This window comes from Aptenodytes forsteri, unplaced genomic scaffold, assembly GCF_000699145.1.
Source record: "Aptenodytes forsteri isolate BGI_AS27 unplaced genomic scaffold, ASM69914v1 Scaffold2, whole genome shotgun sequence".
Classification (NCBI taxonomy): Eukaryota; Metazoa; Chordata; class Aves; order Sphenisciformes; family Spheniscidae; genus Aptenodytes; species Aptenodytes forsteri.
The window spans coordinates 12,378,926-12,403,584 of NW_008795695.1; the positions used below are offsets into that span (position 1 = coordinate 12,378,926).

Here is a 24,659-nt window from a genome sequence, read left to right on the forward strand (position 1 = left end):
CCTCAGACCCTTCAGCAAGTCCACCCTGACTGTGGTGGACTTTGGACTACTACTCTTGTTCTGCTGGGGCGGATGGAAAAAGTCTGCAGACAGCTTTGGCTTTTTTAGCCACCCTAAAACAAAAATTTGGAGCTGCAGATGCTATGAAAACAGGATGTCAGCTTTTGTCAGAAAAGATCACAAGAGGTTTGAGGGTTTTTTTTATTTTAGCTGCCTCTTTCTCCCTCTCTCATTTTCTTACTCCCTCCCTCCCTCGCACCCTCCTCCCACCTCCCAATTTGTGTCAGCACTCAGCACACGGTCAGGGGAAGAGCGGAGGAGATGGCGGTGGCTGAGACACAGCTGTACGCAAAGGTGTCCAACAAGCACAGGAGCAAAAGCACCTCTGTACTCCTCGAGTCTCTTCTCACCAAAGGATTCCCAGCTCATACCGCGTGAGTAATGTGTTCGGCTGCCTTTGCACAGTAAGAGGTATTTACGATATAAGAGGTATTTCTCATAAGATCCTGACAGCAGGCAGCTTGTTTTTTTCATGAAGAGAGCGTGCTGCTTCCTGGGGGTGATGTCCCTATACAGGGATCAGACCTGTCTCGCTTTGAATTTCTTGTAGAGCAGTGTGTATTGCTCATATTGCAAAAACAACCCGCTCTGTATCCATTTTTATAAAAACTGTGTATACCTGAAGACACACGCCCTTCCACGTCTTCAGGTTGAGAGGCTTCACAATGAGTTAAGAAGTTGATGTCCATAGTTTGCTCTTGGGATATATCCTCTTTCATTTTTCCTGCTTATCACTGTTATTATAAGGGAGTTAAATGTGGATGTAACTTCTATCCAAAGTTTTTTAAGGTCTGGTAAAGATCTCCTGCTGGATTTTGTCAGTGGAAACCGTTTTAAAGGAGTAAGCTTTCCTTAACAAGATGCCACATAAGTCTGTCAGTTTTTCTTCCTGTCTTGAATCAGGATCTTGTTCCAAAAGCATGTCCTACCTGGAAAATGTAATAGTAACGAATGAGGCACTATTCTTGGCAACCCCAATGGATGAGAGATTAACTGGTGGCAGCTAACCAACTTAATAAAAAGAAACGTGGTGGTCACTCCTCCCCCAAACATCGCTCTGGTTGGACAGGGAAGTTTTAGGGAGGATTTTCCAACTTCTGAAGGGCATGTACGGACACGTCGGTTCAAACTGTTCAAAAAATAAATCTTTTTATTTAAATGTCAAAGAACCCCTCATAAAAATATTATAGAAAGGAAAGCAATATCTCTCCCTTTTGACTGAAAATTAAGCAAGTTGAAGATGCTCCATTTGTAAGTGCCGTGTTGCTTTTTTAGGAACAACTGTGTTTAGTGGATCAATTTTAGACACGATGGGCACAGCTTACAAGGAAACTGTGAGACCCTTGTTCCCAGCTATGCACAGTGGAATTTTAGCTGTGCAGCTGAAAACCTGGCTCATCGTTTCTCTAGTAATACTATAAGTTTGGTCACCCCAAAGTAATGGCTAGTTTTCGAATTTTTTGTCCTGTATGTGACGTTCTTCAAATCCCCTTCGAAACACTTCCTGCTGTTACTGAGATGGGTTTGTGCTTCCCAGGTCAAAATCAAGAAGCAGTGGCAGAAGTACTATGCAAATCGACATAAAATGACAAAATGTCCAAAAGCACTTTATTTTTTAATTTATTTACTTCTATTGACTTTAAGATCTTCAAAATGTTGATTGCGTTTTTATAAAACCTTTCAGATGTCTCTGTAGTTCCTGGACTGAACCATAAATGAAAGTACTGAAAAGTCGTTCTGTTGAGATGTCCTGGCCTGAGAAAAACGAGGCTGGGTGGAAATATTACAAAATCTTTCACAATGTAGAACCAGCATGCCAAAGCAACATTTCCCCAAAGAACAAAAACCAAATATGTGAGGATCAAGCCTAGCATCAGATCAAGAAAATGGGCCTCCCCTGGTGCTTACACAGAACTGAACTCTGTCAGCAGTTTCTGCTTTAGGGAAGAGCCAGTTTATTCTCACTGTAAAAACACTATTTTTAATACAGATTTTCAATGGTTTATTCCTACTCTCTATCTGAGAGAAACTGGTATATATAGAATCTGTTCTATGCATTATCTTTCAATCTTCACTGCTCATCTTGGAAGCATAAGATGTCCAGTCACAGCCTAATGCTCTCCTGATGCTAAGGGCTCTACAAACCCTGCTGGAAAGCATCCTAGAGCCAACATATATGATGAGACAAAAGGTGGGAACAGGCACAGAGAGGAGCACAAGGGAGCAAGGAGATAGTACTGAGCAGCATGACAGTCCATGGTCTCAGTTCTCGCTTGTCTTACCACATTTATGATTTTGCAGGCCCTATAGTAAAGAAAAGCTGAGGTCAAGCTCCATTTGGCTTCAGGGCTGTTTGCACAGAGCTCCTCTCTGAGTGGGAGAAGCAGTGTGGAATGAAGCAGTAAAACACTCACTTTGAGCTGTAACTTTGGTTGACAAAGTCTGGCATCATTGGCTGAGCAGCAGCAGGCACTGACATTTTAGGGACATGGTTTAGTGGGCATGGTGGCAGGCACTGACATTTCAACAGGATGCGGCAGGAAGGGCTGCATGGGGGGAACGACAAAAACACAGGTTGTTCGTGTTTCATGTGATGGAGAAGGGGGACCCAGCAGAGGCGTGGAAAGAAAATGTGCAGTATTCAGTCACAGAGGACACAGGCTAGTTTTAGACCAGCTAGCTCATGGTTTTGCGTTGATTTGGCCATGGTAGTTGATTTACTTTAGAGAAGAAAAGTAGAAGGTAAAGTTTGAGTGGAAAGACTCATGTTAACCCTCATCCATGTTGAGCACCTACTAAAGAGCCAGGCGTGGTTGCACGTACACGTAAGTACATTTAAATGTTTTTAACAAGCCCATGTGTAGTTTTTACACTAGAGAGAAGACAGAAGGCTGGGAGGAAGCACCAAGGACGAACCTGAGTCCTGCTGCTTAATGCACTCATTGCACTTCTGGTGCATGCTCAGGTGTCACAGGGATGGATGGAGGATAAAAATGTGAGGAGACTAAATGAATCAATGCCTTCAGGCCACTTCAGGACCCAGTGGCCAGAAAGGATGGCCTCAAGAGAGAAGGAAAGAGATGAGCAGATGCCAAGTAATTTAGCAGGTTTTCCTCCATGTCCACTGTCTCTACTTCCCCTTCATGTCTCTTCTGAGAAGTTTGTAGACGGGTTACAAGGCTGGAAATGGGGTTCATGGGTGCAATTGCTATTTAAACACTGGAATCCTTCACCCATCACCTAGCATTTAGTCACAAAGACTTGTTCGTGTGAAGCACATAGTTGGCATTTTGAAAGCTCTAGTGAGAAAAGGAAATCCGAATTAAATCCGATCCCAGAGAATGACAGTTGCATTAACAGAGAGAAACATGAGATATAGTCCCTCATCTTGGACTGAACTGGTGGCTTAGATCTGGCTTTCTGCTGGCTTATGGGAGATCCTCAAGCCAGATTTTCAAACCCCAATATAAGTATGTTTTGCTTTGTTTATATGTATGGGCTTGGGCCTGGCATCTTGAACCAGAACATTATCCTATGAACTGAGCAAACCCTGCTCTGACAGTGTGTGAATGGATGGATGGTTTACCCAACCCTAAGGAAATCCAAATAGTCAGTAGGGGTGCTAAGGAACACAAAAGAGGACATCCTGTGAGGAGGACAGGTTACAAATCTTCCAGGAATTAAAGACTTGCAGTGGAAAAAACTATCTGGAGGGCTTCAAGAACGTTAGTATTTGCCAAGAATAACCTAGTTGTTAAAGGTCCTGTCTGTGCTGGAAAATAGACTTCATGACCACAGCATGTCTATTCTTTACTTTCTAGGAGTTTTCTTTCTGTTATTCTGATGAATCCATTTTGTTTTTTTTCTAGGCAAAAAGCCTTGGCTGCTACTGGACAAAAGACAATAGAAGACGCTGCAAAATGGTAAGTACCTGTGATTTCTAAGGAGTGCTTTCGCATTAAACCTGGCTAAAAATCCTTGTTCATGTGCTGGTTCTGTCACTGAATTTGAAGTTAGCTGCCATTAAAAACCCCTGCATCTGAGTTCTTTTTTTTTTCATTTTAGTTCACGCAGAGAAAGAAATAATTGTATTTGTACTTATTCTGGGAAGCAAGATTATTTGCAGAAGGTCTGGGGTAAATCAAAAAAGCTGGGGAGGAAAGGGCAGTCTTGGGCAGAAGCAGCTACTTTCACCACAGCGATGTTAGTCAATTCATGGGACTGGCTGCTCTGGGCAGACACTCCTCCTCAGTTTTAAGCCTCCTGCTTATTTATGGCCGTGGCCACCGAGATCTGCTCACTGCCTGTGCAAAGGAGTCCCAGGCTCCGAGCCAGGATTGTGGGCATGCACCGGGGCACATCTGGGAAGGCGGTTGGAGTCACCCGCAGGGTAAATGTCCTCCCTGCCTCGGCACAGCGTTCGCACCTCGCAGTGTGCACTCATGGGCAACGGGCACGGGGACCGAGGGGGAACCTGGGCTCGCCGTCCCAAAGGAAAGGAGGAAGGAAACAGGGAAAATACCTGTAAACCCATGGTTGCAGTTACAAACGCGTGCAGTAACAACGTGGGGTTAAGTGGCAATGGCTGAAGGCAAACAGCCCGTCTTCTTCCCTTGAGAAAGGCTCATTATAAAATAGGCTGAAAGGCTGATGGTCAGAGTGAGGTATCATTAGAGTCAAAATCACTTGTTAGTCTTGATCCCTGCAAAGTTTTTTCCTCTGTACCAAGACTCTCACAGAGTCTTCATATGTTATTCATATGCTGATAATTGATTGTTTTGTTTTAATTGACCTTCAAATTAAATCCAGTCTTTCCTTGCACTTTCTTCTGGGTTTTGTTGTGCTTTTTTTTTTTTTTTGCTTGGTTTGATTGCTTTTTGCTTTTTTTTTTTTTTTTTTTTGTGAAAAGTGAGAGGAGACATTTGAGAATGGCATGTTCTTCCCAAATATTTTTTTTGTCAGGGATTCTACCACGCTTTCCAACAATCACTCCCAATCCAACAGCTGCAAAGCCAAACATACAGCATGCGAAGAACAAGTTGAAGGATATCATCACATGGGATACGAGTTTCTGACCTTTGCTTGTGCATTTTCTGATTTGTCTTGTTTGCTTTTATTAGGGCTGAATAAAAAGGCTAGCTCTTTTTGAGTATTTTTTTTAATCTTCAGCTAGTTTTCATTTTGTCATTCTTCAATATTTTCTACACATTTCTTCTTTTTCTTCCTCCAGTCCTCTGTTTCCAGTCATGAAAAAGGGGGAAAAATAATCCAAACCCCCCCCCCCCAAAAAAAATCTTTTTTGTTGTCTTTCATTTTCAGACATTGAAAGAAATGAAGGCACATAATAAAATGTAAAGTACACAGAAAATAAGCAGAAAAAAACCCCATTCTCCATTAGTTAGTACTTCAGAGAGAAAATTTGTAAGGAGCTGTTATTTTAGCTTTTCATTTGTAAGAAAATAACAACCTCGTGTTTCCTTTTTCTGGTCTTTACTATGTATGCCTTCAACCACAGGAAACAAGAGTAAGCGGCGCACACGCTTACTCTCTGTGATATGCTCTTGATTTCAGGTTGCACTCCCACTGCAATGATCCCTCTTTGGACGACCCAATCCCTCAGGAGTACGCTCTTTACTTGTGTCCCACCGGCCGTTTGCATAACCACCTGCAAGAGTTTTGGAAGGAGAGCAAGCGCCAGTGCGGGAAAAACAGAGCCCATGAGATTTTTCCACACATCACACTCTGTGATTTCTTCACGGTAAGGCACAAAAGACGTGCAAGGGTCAAATATCAACTACTGGTGAAACTGGGCCACCTGCCATAGTCTTACATCAGAACTTCTCCTTGGTGATCAAACTGACGTGACCCAGGTCCAGGCGTGCTTGCTTAATATTTGAGTGTTCAGCCCCTGCATAAGCACCGGGGACTTTCTTCCTCAGCCCCTGCATAAGCACCGGGGTCTTTCTTCCCACCACCCACTTTAGCTACCCACCTTAGGCCTTGGCACCGGGGGCTTTCTTCCCAACACCCACTTTAGCTACCCACCTTAGGCCTTGGCATACCTAAAAATTGGATGCTGGGGCCAGTGGAATGCTTCGGGGTAGCTGAGTGACACGTGTCTAGCATCCATCTAGAGCAACGCTGTGCAGTCCAGGCTGCACGTGGACCTGCCAGCAGGAAGCACTGCTCCCCACATGCAGCTATCGGCAAGCTTCAGAGACCGTGCCCATTGCTGCATCCACCTAGGGTGTTAAACCTTCCTGGCCAGGGCAGCAGTGGCTGCCTTCAGCCAGCTGTGCAGCATGACTGCGTTATCATAGGATGTAGACAACTTTGGTATTCTGCCTACGGGAATCTCAGGGAGAGCCCTGCCTTCCCCAGAGCGCCCCAGCCAGAAGGTCATTGCTATGGTGGCATGTCCCAGTCTTTACCCTTTCTATTGAAGCTTGGATGTTGTGAAAAAGAGAGAAGCAGAATGCACAGGGATGGAAGGAGCAAGGGAACCCAGACTGGAGTCCAGCAGCGCAACTGAGTCACTGTCAATAACTTAACATGGAAGTTAGGCTCCTGAGCTGGACTCCCGATAGGCTGTTTTCTAGTTCTACAGATGCTACTGTCCTCCTAGGTGGCCTTCTGAATGCTGGGTAACCCTCTAAACTTCCCAGCAGAGCTGCTTCTCCTGCATAGGTGAATGTGCCAGTATCAGCAAAGACCAGCAAAGAGTCACTGGTCTGGAAAAACTCTGGAGCCACCTGGAATCAGTTTGTGCATATTGATGGTGCGGCACATGAACATCAGCTGCAGCTGAGATGCGCTGAAACAGACATGAGATAGAGCAGCTGGACAAAAATTATTCTGTTAATCATAAACCATGCCACTAAGTATAGACAGTGAAAATAAGAGTATTTTGTTGCAAAATATTGAATGGTACCCTGTGGCCATTAATCACAATTATACAGAACAAAAATCATTAATTAATAACGACTGCCATGCGCTTGAAAGGTGTCAGGTTTAAAGGCCTGCCCCCAAAAAAGGCAACTGAATTGCAACCCTCACCTCACGCATCTCAGCCCTGTTTCAGGTAGCATATTTCTAGGGATAAATGCACCCTCCGGTGCTGCTCCCTGCTCCTTGGTTGTCAGCAAGAGCTGACCTGGGTGCCTCACAGGCCGAAAGCGAGACTCACTGACCTGGCTCTCACCTCCTTCTCCCGACCCGTCCCTCTCCTGTTTCCTGACTCCCCATGTCTTTTGCAGCTCCTGGACTTGTCGGCCCCAGAGGAGCCTGCTGCATGGCATTTGCTCCGGTGCAGGATCCCACCAGCTCCTGTCCCCCCACAGCCCAGTCTGCCCGGTGCCCCCTTGGTGCATCCCTCCTCCCTGTGGCCTGAGAAATGCTCGAGAGAGAAAGACGGTCTAAGCAGGAGGAGCTCCTTTCCTCTCTTCTGCTTTTCCCTTTCAGCAGCTTGACCCAGTGTAAAGGCTAAATGGAGCAAATAGCTCTGAGGAGGAGAATAAAGCAGCGCAGAAATGGAGCATCATTAATGTTCCTGTCTTTGGCTGGACGGCACAAATTCCATCTTTGTCTCTTCACTTCTTAAATTGCTTAATTGCCACTTTTTTGTGGAAGCATGGCTCTGTACAATCCTTTAATTTGCTATGATTAGAGCATTAAGGATCATAATGACAAAGATGCCTTAGGAATTTTGCTAGGTATGTTGCTCAGCATCTGAGATCTTGAAGTTTTAGCAGGAGCGATTTCAGCTAAGGACTATAGGATAACAATAACACAAACTCTTACTTAGAATTTAAGAGGGAAATCATGATCCCCGCCTCATTTCAGGCAGGTTATTGCACACCTGTCAGACGGTAAAATATTTTGGCTCTTTCCTACTGAGGCTAAATACGCCTCCTGGTAGAAGGCTCAATCTTCTATTATAGCACCAGGATACTGTGCTGATCAAACTGCCCAATATTACTGATTTTAGTACCAGGCATTTCAGGCAAGTTCGTAGGTGTGTTTGTCTTTCTCAGGAAGTCTAATGCCTGCACTGTTTTCTGGTGCTCCTGTATAACATAGGCTACAGTAGTGGCTATTGAGCCAGTGGGTAAAGCCTGCTCCTCCTCTGTTTTCTCTCAGTGTGAAGACCAGAAAGTGGAATTGTTGTATGACACCTTAAAGCGAGTCGGTGACAGCTTTTCACAGTGCTTTCCGCCATCCATTTCCCTAACACTACATTCATCCACCAGCTACCTTGGCTTCTTCATTGGTGACAGCCATGCAAATACCCTCAAAGAGTTTGCTGTGGCATTCTCCTCAGAGGCTTCGTCCCTGGCAGGTAGGACCAACATCAGAGGGAAAATGGGTGGGTCATAGCACAAATGCTTAGGCATGGCACTGAAAACATCTCCTGTGTCTCTGGGGGAGCTTAGCCGATGTTTTACTGCCAGCCAGCACCCTTTCCTCCTACAGATTTGAAAACAACGTGGCTAGGGGAGCATGTTTTAGACTTTGAAGACACAGTGCTTTTGTCTAGAAGCTGAAATGGTTGGCTGTGTGGCTTGATAGGCCGTCGATCGGGATATCCAAGAATGGCAGGGATATAATACTCCCTATCCCCAGACCTCCATCCTCATGGTGCTATGGCCCAGCTTGATGGCCCGACTGCATCCCTGAGAAATAGGTCCTAATCCCTACTCCAGTGACATTGAAGGGAAACTGCATCACCAGTGGAGACTGAAAGGACACAGCCCCAGCATAGCTTCATCTGGGAGAAATGAGTTCAACACATCCCAGACTGGGAAAGGAATTCAAGCCCTTGTTCATTTTTTTCTCCCAGCTAAAGCCAGGGAGCAAATCCAGTCCAGATTTGTGAATTATTTTGGCATGATTAAAACCATGGCATTCTGCAAAACCATTATTCAGCAAAACTATGATCTACTCTACTATCAATTACTATGATATTTCCTGCATCATGCAAAGCATGTAGGATAAAACAAGAAGAGCTTTAAAAGACCTTTGCTTCTATGTTGTGACGTGATTGATTCATTCCTAGATTGCCATGTGAAGCCCTGCCTAAAGCAGCTCCACCTTACCTTGGCTCACAAGTTTTATCCTCACCATCAGAAGACTTTGGAACAATTGGCCAAATGCATCAACCCAGGGGAGACCTGCCACTGGGTAGCTGCTCTCTACTCACGGGACATGCGTTTTGTGCATTACCAGGTACTGTCATCAGATTTATTTGATTTCCTGAGCCTGCAGTCAGACCCTTCGCTACAGTCATCTTGACTTTTTTTTTAATGAAGAAAATCAGTGCATGCACAGTACAATGTTTCAAAAAGCATGGTTGTTTCAAGTACCTCTTTGGGTTGCAAAACTGTACTCATGAATCAGTAGAAGATACCTTTATGGTAGGCTGCTTGACAGGCACGTCAGCAAGGTCTAATTCCAAAATTCAGCAGAAAAAACTAATCTTACCGTGACATGAGAAAATAAAAGAGACGGGAAATTATGATCCTTGAATTTTTGCTAGGATTTGTCAGATCACAGCTTTGCAGTAAAATTCCGTTCAGCAAAATTAGTTTTCTTGATTGTTCCAGCCATGATGAAAACTGCACAGATTAAATATCAATGAGCAGGGTACAGTTCTCGCTGATGATTTTCTGCTTAACAGACTCTTAGTTAAAACCAGTCAATATTTCTCCAGTTCTCACTTCCAAATTTAAATTATGGAATGATCAACATTTTTTAGTCGGATCAATATATTGCTTTGTCACAAGTCTCATATTGGATTTTGGTCACACTCAGGAGAGCTGCAAGTAATCACAAAAATAGCTGATAATGCTTTTGCTACGTTTACTTTCAAATAAATCTGTACTAGTTACAGGAAAAAAGTATTTTTATGAAAACCGAGTGCTTATTTTTACACATACTGCAAATGCAGTAGTGTCTTCCTTTTTCTCTGCTGAAGTGCCATTAAAGAGCACGTTGCAGAGTGGAAAATAGTACTGGTCACTGTGTCCAGTAGAGAGTTGAACAAGCATCCCCTGAACTACTGCAGCATGTGCAGCAGCGGACTCCGGGCAGCAGCCTGACCCTGCTGCATGTTCCCCCCAGACGCTGAGGGCCCTCTTCCAGTACAAGCCCCAGAACATCGATGAACTTATGATCAACGCTGGGGACTTCATCTACGTTGACCCGACGCAGCAGTCTGACGTGAGCGAAGGCTGGGTGATCGGGACCTCGCATCGGACCGGCTGCAGGGGTTTTCTTCCCGAAAACTACACTGAGAAGGCCAACGAGTCAGACACGTGGGTTAAGCACAGGTAAGTTGGGGATTCATGGGTGTTGCTTTATGTCAGTCGCTTTTCCTGCTGGGGAGCTGTGGCAGTGTTCCTCCTCACCATGAGCTGTGGGCTGCCAGGCGGGAGCTGGAGGCGGCGTGGGCAGAGGAGACAGGGGTCCTGGGGGTCTGGGTGGGATGTTGAGACTTCTGGAAGAAACAACATAGGACACATACCCACAGACACCCAGAGTTCATTAGTTCAGGGATAACCCCTGTTAGCTCTTGAACAACCTGAACATCCTAATGAATTTTAAAAGACCACGTTCTGCCAGGCAGGCTGAGCCTTCAGCCTGGCTCACTGCTTTCTTCTTTCTTCTTTTTTTCTCATTTCAAGAGCTTGCAAAGTTAACTTGAAATGAAACCATGCAAAGGTTGCTCCACCACCTTGAGCCCACCCTCATCCTGTTGATTTATCCTGTATCAGCAGGCATCTGTCTGGCTTCCTGCGCTTTGCTCTGCAGCTGACAGCGCGGCTGATGCTACTTGTAGATTAGAGCTGATTTTTCTAAGCAGGGAGGTGTAGGTCCACTTCTTGCTGAGTCCTCAGAGACAGAGAGGAGGCAACCAGGTAGTATTTCCTGTTTGAAGATCACACTTTAGCAGGGTTACACCCAATATATGCCATCAGTTCATATTATTTTAGCCTCATTTTTACTGGGCAGATTCTAAATCAAGAACAAAGTGAAAAAGTGGATTGCAAGTGCGCAAAAAATATTGAACGGAATATGAATCCTGACTTACATGTGTCTGTAGACAAAATCATGATTTAAAAATCCCTTCTATTTGTGTGTGTGCGCCCATATGTTTGTGTGTGTGTGTGTTGCTTCTGCTTTTTCTACAGGGAATATGTTTTTGTAACAGCTTCGAAATTATTCACCCGAACTGAAAATGAACCTAACGTAAAGCTGAATGGAGAAGTCCATAGTCCCAGTATGTCAAGGAGTGTAACCAATTTACTTTCTCTTCAGGTAATTGTTTTTTTCTATTTCTTATCTTTGCCATGTACTTGTGCAGATATACTATTAATTAAAAGCATTTAGTAAATTTAATAGTATCTTCCTTTTTCTCCCTCACATTTTCATGTTATGTTGTAATGCACATATACACACACACACACACACACACTCTCTCATATGTTCATACTGTATGGTATAATATCTCATAAATATTTTGTAACGTGTCTGATGTATATTACTCTTGCTTTCTTTCATAAAACTCTTTTCATTCCTGTCATAATAGCACAACATACGAGTTCTCTGCTCAGGTTTCTCTGTGCACAGCCTTACTGGGCAGGCTTGTGCAGAGGTATGGCAACAAGTCTGACAAGAGAGACGCAGGCACATCTTCCCCTGACTTTCATACGGGTTCATAACAGAGTAACTAGAACAGAATTAGGCTCATTGTTGATTTTTACTTTTGTGTCCAGATTCTATGGATGCCACCTTGGTGCTTTATGTGGTCCTAGAAATTAGCACGTTTAAATGCTTCATCTTCCTTTGTATTTTTAGATACGTAGCTAATGCAAATAACTGCATAGAACTGCAGCAAGAGAACAGCTAGCTGGAAAGGTTAGCAGTACTGATGGGATTACGTTTTTGTCCCAGTTTCAAAATCAACATGTATCAATTTTTTCCCAGGTTTTCCACTGGTCTTCTGGTAGGAAGCGTAAAACAAATAAGGACTCTGTTTTTTTACCTACAGCACATTTGCACCTGCACTGCCTTATTGGCTCTGACTGTCAGGGATGTCAAGACGGTCCTTCCTGGCACACTGACATGCTGCAGAAGCCCCTTTGGGCTTGCTGGCCCCACGGCCTCTCTTCTCGCTGTGCTGGGGGATAACCCCAGGTTCATTTGTGTTAACATCAGAGAAACTTGAGGGCACCTTGAGGGAACTTCCATCCTGGGGCCTCCCAGGATGCTGTGTGTACAACTGTAAGACAGAAACTTCTGCACGAGTCACACGTCCTTCTACCGGCTCTTGATTGCTCTTGGCCTCTCTTTTCTAACTCAGATCTGTGGCAGAGCCACCGCTTGGCCTGAGGAACACGTTTTGTAGATGTGCACGTCTCCAGTCTAGGAGTTTCCCCAGCCTCTGTGTTCCTCCTAAGCAGAAGAGCAAGACCACAAAACCTCAGTTTTAAACTCTGATCTTGTGGTGGTTGATTCGTGTTTCATGGCAGAAATGCAATAGTGTTTAGCAAAATACATAAATAAAAATCTCTTAAGAATTCCCTTCTCTGCTGCTGAAGATACACATCGCTAACCTCAGTGCTGCAGCAGTAACGCTGCGATGGGTTACTGTTGAAAAAGTTTTAAAGCCTTTGACCTGTTCCTCCTTATCGTCTTACCTGCATTTAACGTGCATTGTATACTAACCCCAAACTACTTAGAACTTATTTGTAATTACATGCAGTCTGAGTAAAAAAGTGGCCTCAGAGGAGATCTGGGTTCACTGTTGACTTGGCCACACAGTTGTGAAAAGTGTAAAAGTAGTGTTCTCATTAGGAAAAGAAAGATGAGCTTGGTGTTAGTCCTGGTGTAGAAAAGAGCATTACCACTTAAATCTTAGCTAGTTTCCCTCTTTTGTTTATACCAACCATATATATTAAAATTATAATTCCTTCCCTCACTGGAATTAAAAGACCTGTTATCAGCACTACCTTTCACTAGTGTAAACACAGAGTTAAAACCTAATCTGTAGCCCATGAAGGTCAGGGATCTCTTTCATTTGCCTTCAGTGGAGAGCCAGTCAGGCTTACTATTGTTCTAAAGATAGGCATCTATTATAGCAGCTCCTTTCTCTCCCCCTCTGTGCTTGCTATAAACCTCCCAGGACAGGTCTGCTGTTCCTTCCTCCATCAGGCAGCATCCAGGAATCCAGACTTTTCATGCAGGTTATATATAATATCGTAATGAAAAACCCTTTTTACACAGCTATCTCAGAACGCCACCCTGCGAAGAGGCGTGCTGGTGATGCGCCACGGGGAAAGAGTTGATCAGGTCTTTGGCAAATCTTGGCTTCAACAGTGCTTGACTGCAGATGGTGAGTAAGATAATGGAAGGATCTTAGCAAATCAGAACCAAAACCAATTAACCCCAGTTATGGGTACAAGAGATTCGGTCCCCTATGTGTAAATGTAAACACTGACACAAAACAGTGAGTAACATTGCAAATCAGGTACAGCGCTGCTTTGACCTGCACGTATCCAGTATTTCATAATGTCCTAAAGTCCTTCATGTTTATGTTAGATAAACCCTGCAGAACAAGCAAAGCTCTTGTGATACTGACGGACGTGTGTCTCACTGATGGACGTACAACACACAAGATTTCTGCCACTCGTTACACAAGGTGGCGGTTGTCAGACCCCTCCACCTTTCTGCACTTGAGTCAGAATCATGGTCCATGGCTCAGAGTCACAGTACATCACTAGTCCAACCTGGGGAAGAGGAGCAAGAGCAAACCATGCTGAAACTGAGATGTCAGCACTGACCTAAATTAAAAGCTGAATTTCTTGGCCCCCTCTCTCAAAAAAAAGTATGTTTCAAGGTGAATAAAACTGACCCAGAACAGAGAAATATGTGTCAGGAGGAAGGAAGGGAACAAGAAGGTGGGAGTTCAGAAGGGAGAACTTTGTGCTGAAAGTGTCTTTTGTTATGCTGGAGTTCTCCTATATTAAGCATGCGAAATTCACACTAGATAATGAGGGTGGTACCTTCTGGCTGCATAATCAATTAATTGGTTTCATTTTTCTTCAGTGGAAATGTTTTTTGTCATTTTGGCAATGGGAAAAGAATATCGATGTGGAAAGGATTTTTGTTTCATCTGAGCCCCACAGAGCCGAATTCTCACGATTTCCTGACCTCTCTCTCCTCCCCCTCATTTGCTCCTTCAGAGCTTGCAGAAGAGGTGCTATTTTGTTAGGACAGGTGATTCCCCAAGCCAGTGTTGTGACCTTAAAATGTGATCTCTTTAAGGTAATAGCAGTCACCGGGTTTTTTTCATCAGTGAGACACTGACTATGTTTGTAGAACTAAAATAATCCTGTAGGCATCTGAGTTCAGGCACTGCCCCATGATCCCCCAAACTGCTTAGTTATTAGCTGTCTCCTTGGCGTGGTCTCGGCTGATGGCAGCTCCCCCTTGCCCACATGGTTTCCAGGCGAGGTTTGGGGAGAGCACAGACCATGCTCCCCAGTGGGCAGACAGTGTGGGTGTTTGAGGTGGAGGGAAGAGAGACTAGCTTCTTGGGCAGGTGCCCTGCTTCATCACTTGCCCTTGTGGCCAGAGAATGGGCCTCGGCCTGTTTCACTTGCCGGTGGAGATGTCACTCTGGGCTGAGTTTTCAGAACCAGGCATCCAACCATTCAGAAGAAACGAAGCCATTATAATGAAATGCCACCTGTACGTTCAGCTGCTGCCTCCCTTGTGCTGCAGCAGAATGTCCCACCTCGTTTCAGGAAAATACTACAGAGCAGATCTGAACTTCCCTTCCACCCTGCCGAAGCGGAAAGACAGCGTGAAGCATTTTGAATACGATCCTCCTTTATCTTGCTGTGGTATTTTCCAGTCAAGGCTTATAGGTAAGCTGGATAATATCCTCCTGCAAATGTAAGGGTTTGGGAAGCAGGCTTTCATCATCTGCAAAAGCTCATACTGGCTTTGCAGTAGAAAAACTTCCTAGCAGCACTCATTGTGGTAACACTTCTCTATGGGCAACCACTGCAAGATCTTGTGAAATAGTAAAATAGAGAGCGGGGCTCATTACTCATCTTTGAGACCCATTCTGCCAGTTCCTGGCAAAGAAAGTTAAAAGAAAGAAGCTGCAACACTACCTGTGCCCTGCTGCTTGTCTGCAAGGGACAAATGTCTTACGCAGTTGTCACTGAATGGGCAGTGAGGAGTGAAAGGCTGGCCAGAGGAAGCAGCTTCATGGTCAGCAGAGTGTGGTCACCTCATCACAGGTACCTGACAGCTGGGTGGTATGGGTTAGTCTGACTCAGTTCACTCACGAGATGAAGTTGTTCCTGCTCCCTGAGCAAGCGCACCTGACTGTGACAATGCAAGTCTGGTGCAAATGCTTGTCTCTGATGATTCAGATATACGGAGACAACCAAATGCCTAACTGCGGTTTGCAGATTTGGAGTGAATCGTCTGTAATTATCTTTCCAACACTCATGTTAAACTTGCTGTTGCCACCAGAATGAGCTTTCTAGTGAGCTCAGTCAGCCGATAGTGCGAAAAAATTAATAGAAAGGGACTGCCAATGTACCCCACGTCAACGAAACTGAAAAGCTCCAAGCTGTTTTTTGCAGAAAGTATTTTGTAGTAGTTTCTTACCTGTCATGATTTGTAAAGAGCAACTCGCTTTGCTGTTCCCATCCAGGGGAAGCTCTGCTGGACCAGGAGGTGACAGTCAGCTACGCGTACTCATCACCCGCACTCCGCTGCATACAGACAGCTCAACACGTACTGCAGGGTAAGGCAGCAAAACCGGCCAGGTGCTTTTGCCACGGTGAAAATGTCTTCACCAAACTTCTGTGAAGTCTCTGAGATGAGTAATTAAGATGTATGACTTTGTGGTTATTTGTTGTTATATTTAAGCAGGGAAGACAAGGTGGTTTTGCCCAGCTGGTAATATAGGCAGTAATAAACCTGCTGCCATGTGTATGGTCTGGAGAGTACTATCCCATTAACTCTAGTCCTTGCTAGTTAAAATGAAATCTAATCTTATATGAAACAGAGGTGTTCCACATGAGGTTGAATTCAACATTAGCAGCTCCTCATCAAATCACCACTGCCACCTCTTCCAGAAAATATTCTGAGCCAAAACCCAAATGTTTCCAGTGCTCTGAAGGATATGTATGTGAATCAGGGAAGACAGCTTTCTCCTGAAAGCATCTGCCTTTGCAAGCCAAACTACTTTAATTCCTTCATATTGCAGAACCTCTTTCCTTCTCCTTCTCCCCCCTCCCTCTCCCTCTCTTCTTCTTCCTCTCCTGTGCCCTCCAACAGGTCTGTCAGAGGTTCACAGTTCATTACCATGTTTACATCAGAATTACGATGGGAGTGCATTTCTTCTGGGAATTGGTGCCACTCAGTAACCTCTCTTGAGAATAATCAACAAAATAATGTGTCTTTTGACAAGACAATTCCATGACTAACCCTGTAGGACAATTTATTGCCCCACCGAGGACCACTGAGCAAAATGTTGTATTTTTATTCATATATTTATTATAAAATAAAGTTTATTCAGATTGCAACATTACTGAGGTCTTTTCTTCTGTTCTCTCCTATACCTTGCAGATCATCACAAGAGAGCTCCAGAAATAATAATAATAATGTAAGAATTTGTAGTGCCTTAACATAAGTCAGAGAAGAATATAATGTTGGCTTCATTTAATCAACACGATCCTCTTTTGTTCATCAATAAGTAATTCATTTTCATTAATGAAAACATTACAGCGAACAAGATAGAATGTACAGCATGAATGTAACACTTCGAGTGTACCTTTCTCTTCTTAATAAGTATTTCTTGTTCTTGCAGGGCTTAAATTAAATCAAAAGGTCAAAATCAGGGTGGAACCAGGACTGTTTGAATGGACCAAGTGGGAAGCAAGCAGAGCAATTCCTAACTTTATGACTGTGACAGAACTGGCAGAGGCCTCTTACAAAGTAGACACAAGCTACAGGTAATTGCTCTGTATCTAGCTGTTAAAGCCGTATTTTTTTTCCCTTGAGGTATCTCTTCATCTTTTTATTTATCATAAACCATTATGAACGCTGCAAAAAAATGGGTGATTCTGATCAAATTCAAGTCTGCATGATCTGTTCCCAAAATATGACATGCTGTCAGCTGTCTGGTTGCAAGAGTCAACTTTGTTTGCTGCTCTGACACAGACACACACACACGCTTGGGAATGTGCGTGCACGTAGCACGCGGGTGCACTGGCACATGCACAAACATCTGATACTTGTGTACGGGACCAGCCCTGCTCTGGTGTTGCCTTAGATGCGCCGGCTCAGGCCCATGGTTTGTCATGCACAAGGACAGCTGCATTATAGGCATTAGTGTCAGGTACCAGGAGTTTTGTTTTTACCTTTGGCTCATGTGAAGCACATTTTAGAAATGTGAAGAATAACCTGTCAGGTAAATAACACGCTGGCTTTCAGCAACGAAGAAACGTCACTTTAGAAAAGGTTAGTAAGCCCTTTGTTTAGGGTCTGCAGGGCAGCGGCAAGAGCATGAGCCCAGGCTGGGAGGTGGCAGCTCCACACCTGAAATGTCTCTGGTTTGTGTCACTGAATCAACAGCTACAAGAGGAAGGGAATGCGGGGTGCCACCCCCGTGCACCCCGGGGCAGAGCCATGCAGGGTCTGGGGAGAGAGAGGTGAGCCTGACAAGAGCCAGCTGTCCTTCTGGTTTTGGGAGCAGGCAGGGTAACAGCTTTTCACTATAATTGATGTTTGTGCCCACTATAAATGATGTTTGTGCCGAATTCGGTCGGGGAGGGGAGTTGTTTTGTTTTGAATTGCTCAAAGATTAGTACTGTGCTCAGCAAGGACTTTTTGGGGCCCTCACAAGGTGGGGGGTGATGCCTTTTCTGAGTACTTGCAAACCACAGCAGGGCAGGAAATGATAAACCTCCAATTCAGTCTAGCTCCTCATCTTGCTCACAAACCAGGCTGTTCTGTGTTTGCAGTGCACAACCAGATCCAGGAAATTACTCAGCTAATAAAAGTGAGTGTCTCTGGGGTTTCCCACATATACAAGAAAGGGGGAAAGGAAACTTCTCATGTCTTAATGCATTTCTCACAGCCAAGCAACTGTCTTCATTTGAAGTTGCATGGAGGAATAAAATCCTTCATTTTCTTGGATCATAGTACTTTCTGGTGTGTTTTACCGCCAACAGACTGTTTTCCCTAGTTTTTTTGATAAAAAAATCACTTGCCTCAAACTTTCACATAGAAAAGGGTGCAAATGCAGAGCAGTGGGGAGTTGAGAGAGGAAGCTCTGAAGCAGTGCTAACTACAGGGTTCAGACCCCTCACAGCTCACTCAGGCCCAGGCAAAAATAGGGTGGATGAGCTATAAACTTGCACATATGATGCCAGTTTCTTCCCATCACATGCACGGTTCAAATCCTCAGGTCCCAGGGGCTGGCTTTACCATATTCACCCACTGCAAATGACAACCTTCAACTAGGTTAAGTCCCCGATCGTTCCCTGTCAGCAGTGGACCTAACCCAAATTCTCCTGTTTCCAGTGCCACTAAGAGGCAACGTGAGTGGTGCTGAAACATTTGCTGCCCATGCATTGTGTGCTGAGATGAAATCGTCTTGAGGTTCACTGCACCCAGTTGCAGACATCTAAGAGTTGGGTGCCTAGGCTGTGATGGTTAGCTAGCAGCCTTCTTGTCGGTGGAAAGAAGGAGACTCCCAAAACAGTGACTTTCCATCTTAGATAGCCTATGTCAGACACTTAAGATAGCATGAATTTCCCTCTGAAGGGGCTTACTTGTCTCCATTGACCTAGCCAGACACTTGAGTTGTAGGCAGCTACGGCTGGGTGAGATTAACTCTGCCTCTCTCTCCTCTCACGCTCTCACAGAAGCAGAGGGGTGGTAGATGCTCCCTGTCCCAAAGCAGGATAAACTCTGCCTTTGCCGTTCCTGCTGTTAAAGACTGCCAGTCACAGTGTAAGCCACTTATTTCTTTCCTCTTCACCCTTTGCATGGAGGACAGACCCTTCCTTTTCCTCTTCACAACAGTCTTTTGCAGACTACTATGGTGTCCTTCTTCAGCCTTTTCCTCCAAGCTGAACTCTCCCCATCCTCCTTGTAGGCTGTGCTTTCTGGACCCCTGTTCACTGCTCCCCTCTGGATTTTCTCTTGTTGGTCCTCATCTCACCTGCACTGTAGCACTCACAGCTGGACACAGCACTCCCACAGAGACCTTAGCCTGGGCTGAGTACTCCTGTTGCTATTTAGCCTGGAAACCACTGGGGCCAGTGCTGGGGATGCTCAGTTCTGCTGCAGGACGACTGGTTCATAACAGGGTTAATACTGAAGGGACTGAGGTGCCAACAGGACAACACATTAAAAAAAATTGCAGCTCTGCCAAAAGGCCGACTAGTTTTGAATACCCCAATCTTGACTTCTCCGACCTAGCCAGGATTAATATTAGCTATGATTAACAAACCAGCATGAGCATTTCACATGGTTTTACCACCTATTTTCTACTTCTGCAGTTTGTGCTGACATAATGTACCAAGGACTCACCTGTGAAAGTACACTGTGATACCATACCTTACTACAATATATTAATCTAATCTTACTCCTGCCTATTCACTGAATAAGGAGACAATCAAATCGGGGTGAGGGGGGCAGTTGCTTGCAAAAAAAAAAAAATTAACACCCTGTATTGTATCACAACACATGGCTAACAATATTTGCCAGCCTTAGCAGTGAACACCTCCCCTTCCTTCAGAAGATAGATTAAGAGGATGACATGAAAAATAGATGAAAAATAGAAGAAGTGCTTAGATACTTAGGAATGGTGCATTGTGGTTAAAGTCCTTGGAAACATTTTTTTTTTAACTCTAGGAGTTAAAGTCTTCACTATCCTTTTGTCCAGCTAATGCAGATATGCCTTGTTTGTTTTGCTTTACTTATTAAGGAGACTAACTCTCAGATGCCAAATCTTGAAAGCATTCACATCATCAGTGTCTCGCCTTGGTTTGAACTCAGCCAGGATTGCTAGAGCTGGTCTGCTCTGCAAGTCTGCAGTCCTTACCTGGGCAGTGGTCCTTGCCGACAGAATTGCTCAAAGCACAAGCTTTTCTTAGGCATGAATCTTATTTTAAATAATCTCTGCTGTAAACTACAAGTTTTATTAAAGCATGGTTTTCCCTGCATCTGGCGCTTTATGAGCTATGAGATTTAGCCATAAGATTTAATAGAAATTACTGTTGGGGAAGCTAATGCTCCATGCAAGCTGAGGTAGCAGTATGTCAGCCAAGTCAGTAGATAAACCTATATCTTTTTAACCAAGTGCCTTTTCTCTGGTGTAGTCATTCAACAGTGCTAACAGTGTCCCCATATTCATCTAGATTAACATATATTTGTGATTTTATTGTCAGGGGTAACTTCCCACTCTCTTCTCTGGTGCCATCGGAAAGTTATGAAGAATATGTAAGCAGAAGCTCTGCGGTTATAAAACAGATCATCACTGCCTGCCCCAGCAAAGGTAATGGTTTCAGGTCTTTGTATGTTCTGTCAGACACTTTCAGCAACAGGAACAGGCAAAGATCTGCCAACAGAAGCACATTTAACACGAGCTGTTGGTATTGCACAGAGCTTAAGGTAGACTCTTAGTCCTTGTCGTGGGCTACACTAAATCAAAATCAATGCAATTTATGGGATAGAAATGAAAAAGCAAAATTAAACAGAAGACAGTAGAGTACTAAATTGCAAGAGTATACTCTTTGCTTGGTCCTTCTACATTGGGATGTAGCTCAGCATAAGATAACATACTTTTCGGGAAAGCTCATTTTTCTCTTTTCCTAGGAAATGCTTTCTCTTACTAGCTGGCATTGCCTACAACACACCAGACTTTTTCTGACTGGCACAATACACTCTGCCACATTATCAAAGAGGTCTGCAAAGATGAATGACCCCATACCCATCTGCTGATGGGTAACCTGACAGTGCAGCAGCTCCCTTACTACTTTTCTTTGCTTTCTCTGGTATATCAGGTGTCATCCTCATTGTGGGCCACGGCTCTTCCTTGGCTTCTTTCACCCGACCTCTGATAGGGCTCCCTGCCAGAGACAGCAACGACTTTGCCCAGGTGGTACGAAAGGTAAGAAGATTTTTTTTCGGCAGGAAGCTTTCTTTTTGTTTTATTATACTTTTAATAAGGAGCCTGCTTACGCAGTGGGACATGCGTGTAACTGCATGCCAATACCAATGACATTAGCTTTTTCATTACAAACGGAATCTCATGTAGTTTTAGCAAAGCACTGGAGGTCAAGAGAAGGATTTTCTCCTGGTGAACAGTATGTGACTAGCAGCTAAGTCTTTGGAGATTTTCATCCAACTCCCCTGGAAAGCCAATGCCAGGTAACAGCTACAGACAAGAGGCACATTTGGAAACCTCTCCATCTGGAGCTAGCTTCCTTCCTTTAGAAACAGGGCTAAGAGTCTTCCCTCTCCTCCCCATGGTGTTGCGAGTGTAACCTGCAGCTACATTCAGTGAGTCACTCTTCAAGAAGCTGTGTGTTTTTCAAGTCACTCTAAGTTCACAACTTCAGTGCTCAGCTACAGAATGAAGTGGAGAAGGGTTTTCTTGCCAGCTTCACAAGTGGGGCCTGTGATTGAGACTTGGTCGCCAAGGTTTTTTGTTTGTTTTATTTGTGTATTATCACCAGTGGCAGAATTCTTCACCCCAGTTTTCCTTACCATCTGCCTTGGTATGACCAACCAGAGAATTCAGTCTTTAGATATATTTTTACTACCACTGTCGATGCATAAGAAGGAGTGAATATGTCGATGCATATGGGGTGATGACACAAGTTCAGCTCTCACCCCACAGGCCTCCAGTCTGGTTTTAGTTCATTTCAGAAGTGGCAAAATGTCCCGGTCTCTCCTCCCAGAACAGTCTCAGAGTCTGCTCTCTTCTGTAGCAAAGCCCCCTCTTTCATGTCAAAGCAATGACCCTGCTAGTAACTCTGCTGGTAACTTCTTTCCTAGATCCCTTCGCTGGGCATGTGTTACTGCGAAGAGCTGAAAGAGGAAAACAAATGGCAGATGGTCAATCCACCAGTGAAGACGTTAACTCATGGAGCAAATGCAGCGTTTAACTGGAGAAATGGTATCGTGGAAGATTAGAAGGCCGGCTCTGCCTTTGCAGTTGTCAAAAATGAGCCAAAGACAGGTTATGGTTCAGCACAGTCCAGTGATTCATCCAGAAGACTTACAGAGAGTGGGAAATACCCTCCCTGAGTTGTCAAAGCACAGAAAAACACTTCCGAGTTTGGTGCCTGAATTTTGTTTTTATTTCAGTGACTGAGAAGAAGGAACCTAGGAACTGGCATGCAAGTGAGAACTCTTCCGGTGGTGAAGAAAGTACCTTTTAACCTTTTCTGAGAGTACCAACATTTAATAAATACGGAACTACCTGATTATAAATTCCACTGCTAAAGGCACTAAAGTAGACAATATTGCATTTTCCAAGACCAAAATACATCCAGTATGAATTGCTTTTTTTTCATGCACTTGGATATTTTCAGAAAAGCAGGGAAACTGGGACTGAAAAAAAGTCATCTCCTACCCCAACAGGAGACCAGCTCTACCTAAAGCCGCTGGGTTTCCTGTTCACTCCGTCAGTTCTGCAAGAGCAAATACCACACTGACCTGTGGTATTTACCTCTTCTACAAAGGGGGTCCATTTTCTATCACAACAGCTCCCCATTCAGCGATTCCTGAGTGATCCATATTGCAAAAGGCACTAAATGATTCCTTTTTGAAGAAAACTGAACTGATTGCTTTACTGTTGCTGGGACAAAGAAAGATGCCCTGCGTTACTGTACTGGTGACAAAACCGTGACATGAGCACCTCTAACTGCTGAACACTTCCTGGGATGGCACTCACAGACACAAAACAGCTTTCCTTTGTGCTGTTCCGTGCCAAATTGTATAAATAGTGGCACACCTACCGGATGGGTTATCCAAAAGGTCTCTGTAGCTCTTCTCTTGGTGATTTGTTTATTTAAGGAAATGTAGCCCTAAAATTTTATGCACAAACAGGAACATGCCTTTCCACAGTCTGTTTTCCTTTCTGATTTTCCTTTCTAGTTATCCTCTCAGATAACTACCTCTGGGAAAGCACAAGTGTTTCTTTCAATGAAAGGAAAAAATGGAGGTTTCTCTTTCTCTCTTAGCATGACTAAAAATGTTTTCATTTTCACTTTTCATTTCCCTGCTCCTTCTTGACATATCTCTGTATGCGTGCCGTAAGCCATCAGGGCATGTGGTAGAGCCCATCCAACATTCAGGCTTTGGGGCTGACAAGCCCCTTATCTATGGGTGTGGAGATTTCGTATCTCGGTCTTGCACCTGAAATGATTCATTTTGACTTTTCAGCTCTGGTGAAGTTGCTTGAGCTCTTGCTTTTCTGACAGTGCTGTAATTTTAAAGTGAAAACCAAATGCCCCAGGGCCGAGACAGGAGCTCTTTAGCTAGCAAGCAATGCAAGGAAGGGCATAGGACGGCATTGCTGGTTGCAGCTTGAGCGCATGAGATGGGTGGCTACAGATGCAGCCCCGGAAAAAGGTAAAAACCCCAAGTGCCATCACAGCCTTTTCTTGCTCCGGGGGAGCAGGATGCCGCTGCAGCACTGAGAAGACCGTGGCTTGGTTACTTCTCCACATCTCGCCCTGTCACGCACTTGCTGTCAGCTGAGAGGGGCAGGTGTGGTGAGGGATGATTTTGCACTGAGCCTCGAAGGCAGTGGCAAGGCTCCTCTGTGGTCTTCAGGGAGGGCTGTGAGTCAGAGGTCTAGCTGAGAATGGGCCGTATGATACAAGAAAACCAGCACGCAGGGGAAAAGCAAGGTGATGAAGGAGGGAGCAACATCTCCGCCTTGCGCTCAGCCATGCTGACAGCAACCAGCAAGGGTCTCCCACCACACCACCTGCTCCCTCGGGCTGGGCTCAGTCCCTCTGTTGGTGAAAAGCAGCCCCTTTGGGTTCTCTGGTTCCTCAACAAGGAACCTGTCCACGTGGGAAGGGAGGGGGAAATGGGGACAGTGGGGCAATGGGGGTAGCATGGGGCAAGGACCTGGCTCTGGGTATGGCACATCTCCGGTCGCTCCTGGGAGGTTCGAGCTCAGTGCTAGCAGAGGAGTCAGCTCCCACCTCACAGTGCTCCCGTGGGGCTTTCCTCTCCATGAAAGCTGTTGCTTTCGGTGTGATTTGCTCTGATTTCATAAAGCGATTTCAAGCCATAGGACAGGTGTCATCTGAGAAGCTGTCACCCCAGACTGAAACCCCTGTGTGAGAGGTGGTCCCAGCTCTGACCAGGGGTGGGTGCAGTCCCAGGGTTGTGCGGGCATTGGTGTGTGTTTCTGGATTGAGCTTTTGCTAGCGCTACAGCCTCTGGATAGGGACCTGGCTCTGTTAACACATGGTAGCGGCTGTACTTGTTATGGTCCGTGCTCCCGTTGTCCCTCACCTCTGAAAAGCTGCCTTTTA

The 24,659-nt window shown here is 44.7% G+C and overlaps 1 protein-coding gene across 2 annotated transcripts; it reads left to right on the plus strand.

The window, feature by feature from the left end:
- Positions 1–321: 321 nt before the first annotated feature.
- On the plus strand, positions 322–22,296 carry UBASH3A (ubiquitin associated and SH3 domain containing A). Of its 2 annotated transcripts, XM_019473053.1 has the most exons (14): positions 322–434; positions 3,930–3,983; positions 5,632–5,818; positions 8,200–8,398; positions 9,116–9,285; positions 10,180–10,388; positions 11,250–11,376; positions 13,345–13,453; positions 14,868–14,990; positions 15,794–15,886; positions 16,955–17,099; positions 20,547–20,653; positions 21,162–21,268; positions 22,159–22,296. In XM_019473053.1, the coding sequence occupies exons 1-14, from the start codon at positions 322–324 to the stop codon at positions 22,294–22,296; spliced, it is 1,881 nt and encodes a 626-aa protein (XP_019328598.1). The 2 variants fall into 2 exon arrangements, with proteins under 2 accessions (XP_019328598.1, XP_009281277.1); XM_009283002.1 differs by lacking the exons at positions 20,547–20,653; positions 21,162–21,268 and having other exon boundaries at positions 13,354–13,453; positions 22,159–22,195.
- The last annotated feature ends 2,363 nt before the right edge of the window (positions 22,297–24,659 follow it).

Bases quoted from the DNA above. Each gene is read 5' to 3' on its own strand.
- UBASH3A (XM_019473053.1), top strand. From the start codon at position 322: ATGGCGGTGGCTGAGACACAGCTGTACGCAAAGGTGTCCAACAAGCAC. The intron at 13,454-14,867 runs GTGAGTAAGATA...ACCTCGTTTCAG, and splicing joins ACAGTGCTTGACTGCAGATG to GAAAATACTACAGAGCAGAT. The intron at 17,100-20,546 runs GTAATTGCTCTG...TTTTATTGTCAG, and splicing joins AAAGTAGACACAAGCTACAG to GGGTAACTTCCCACTCTCTT.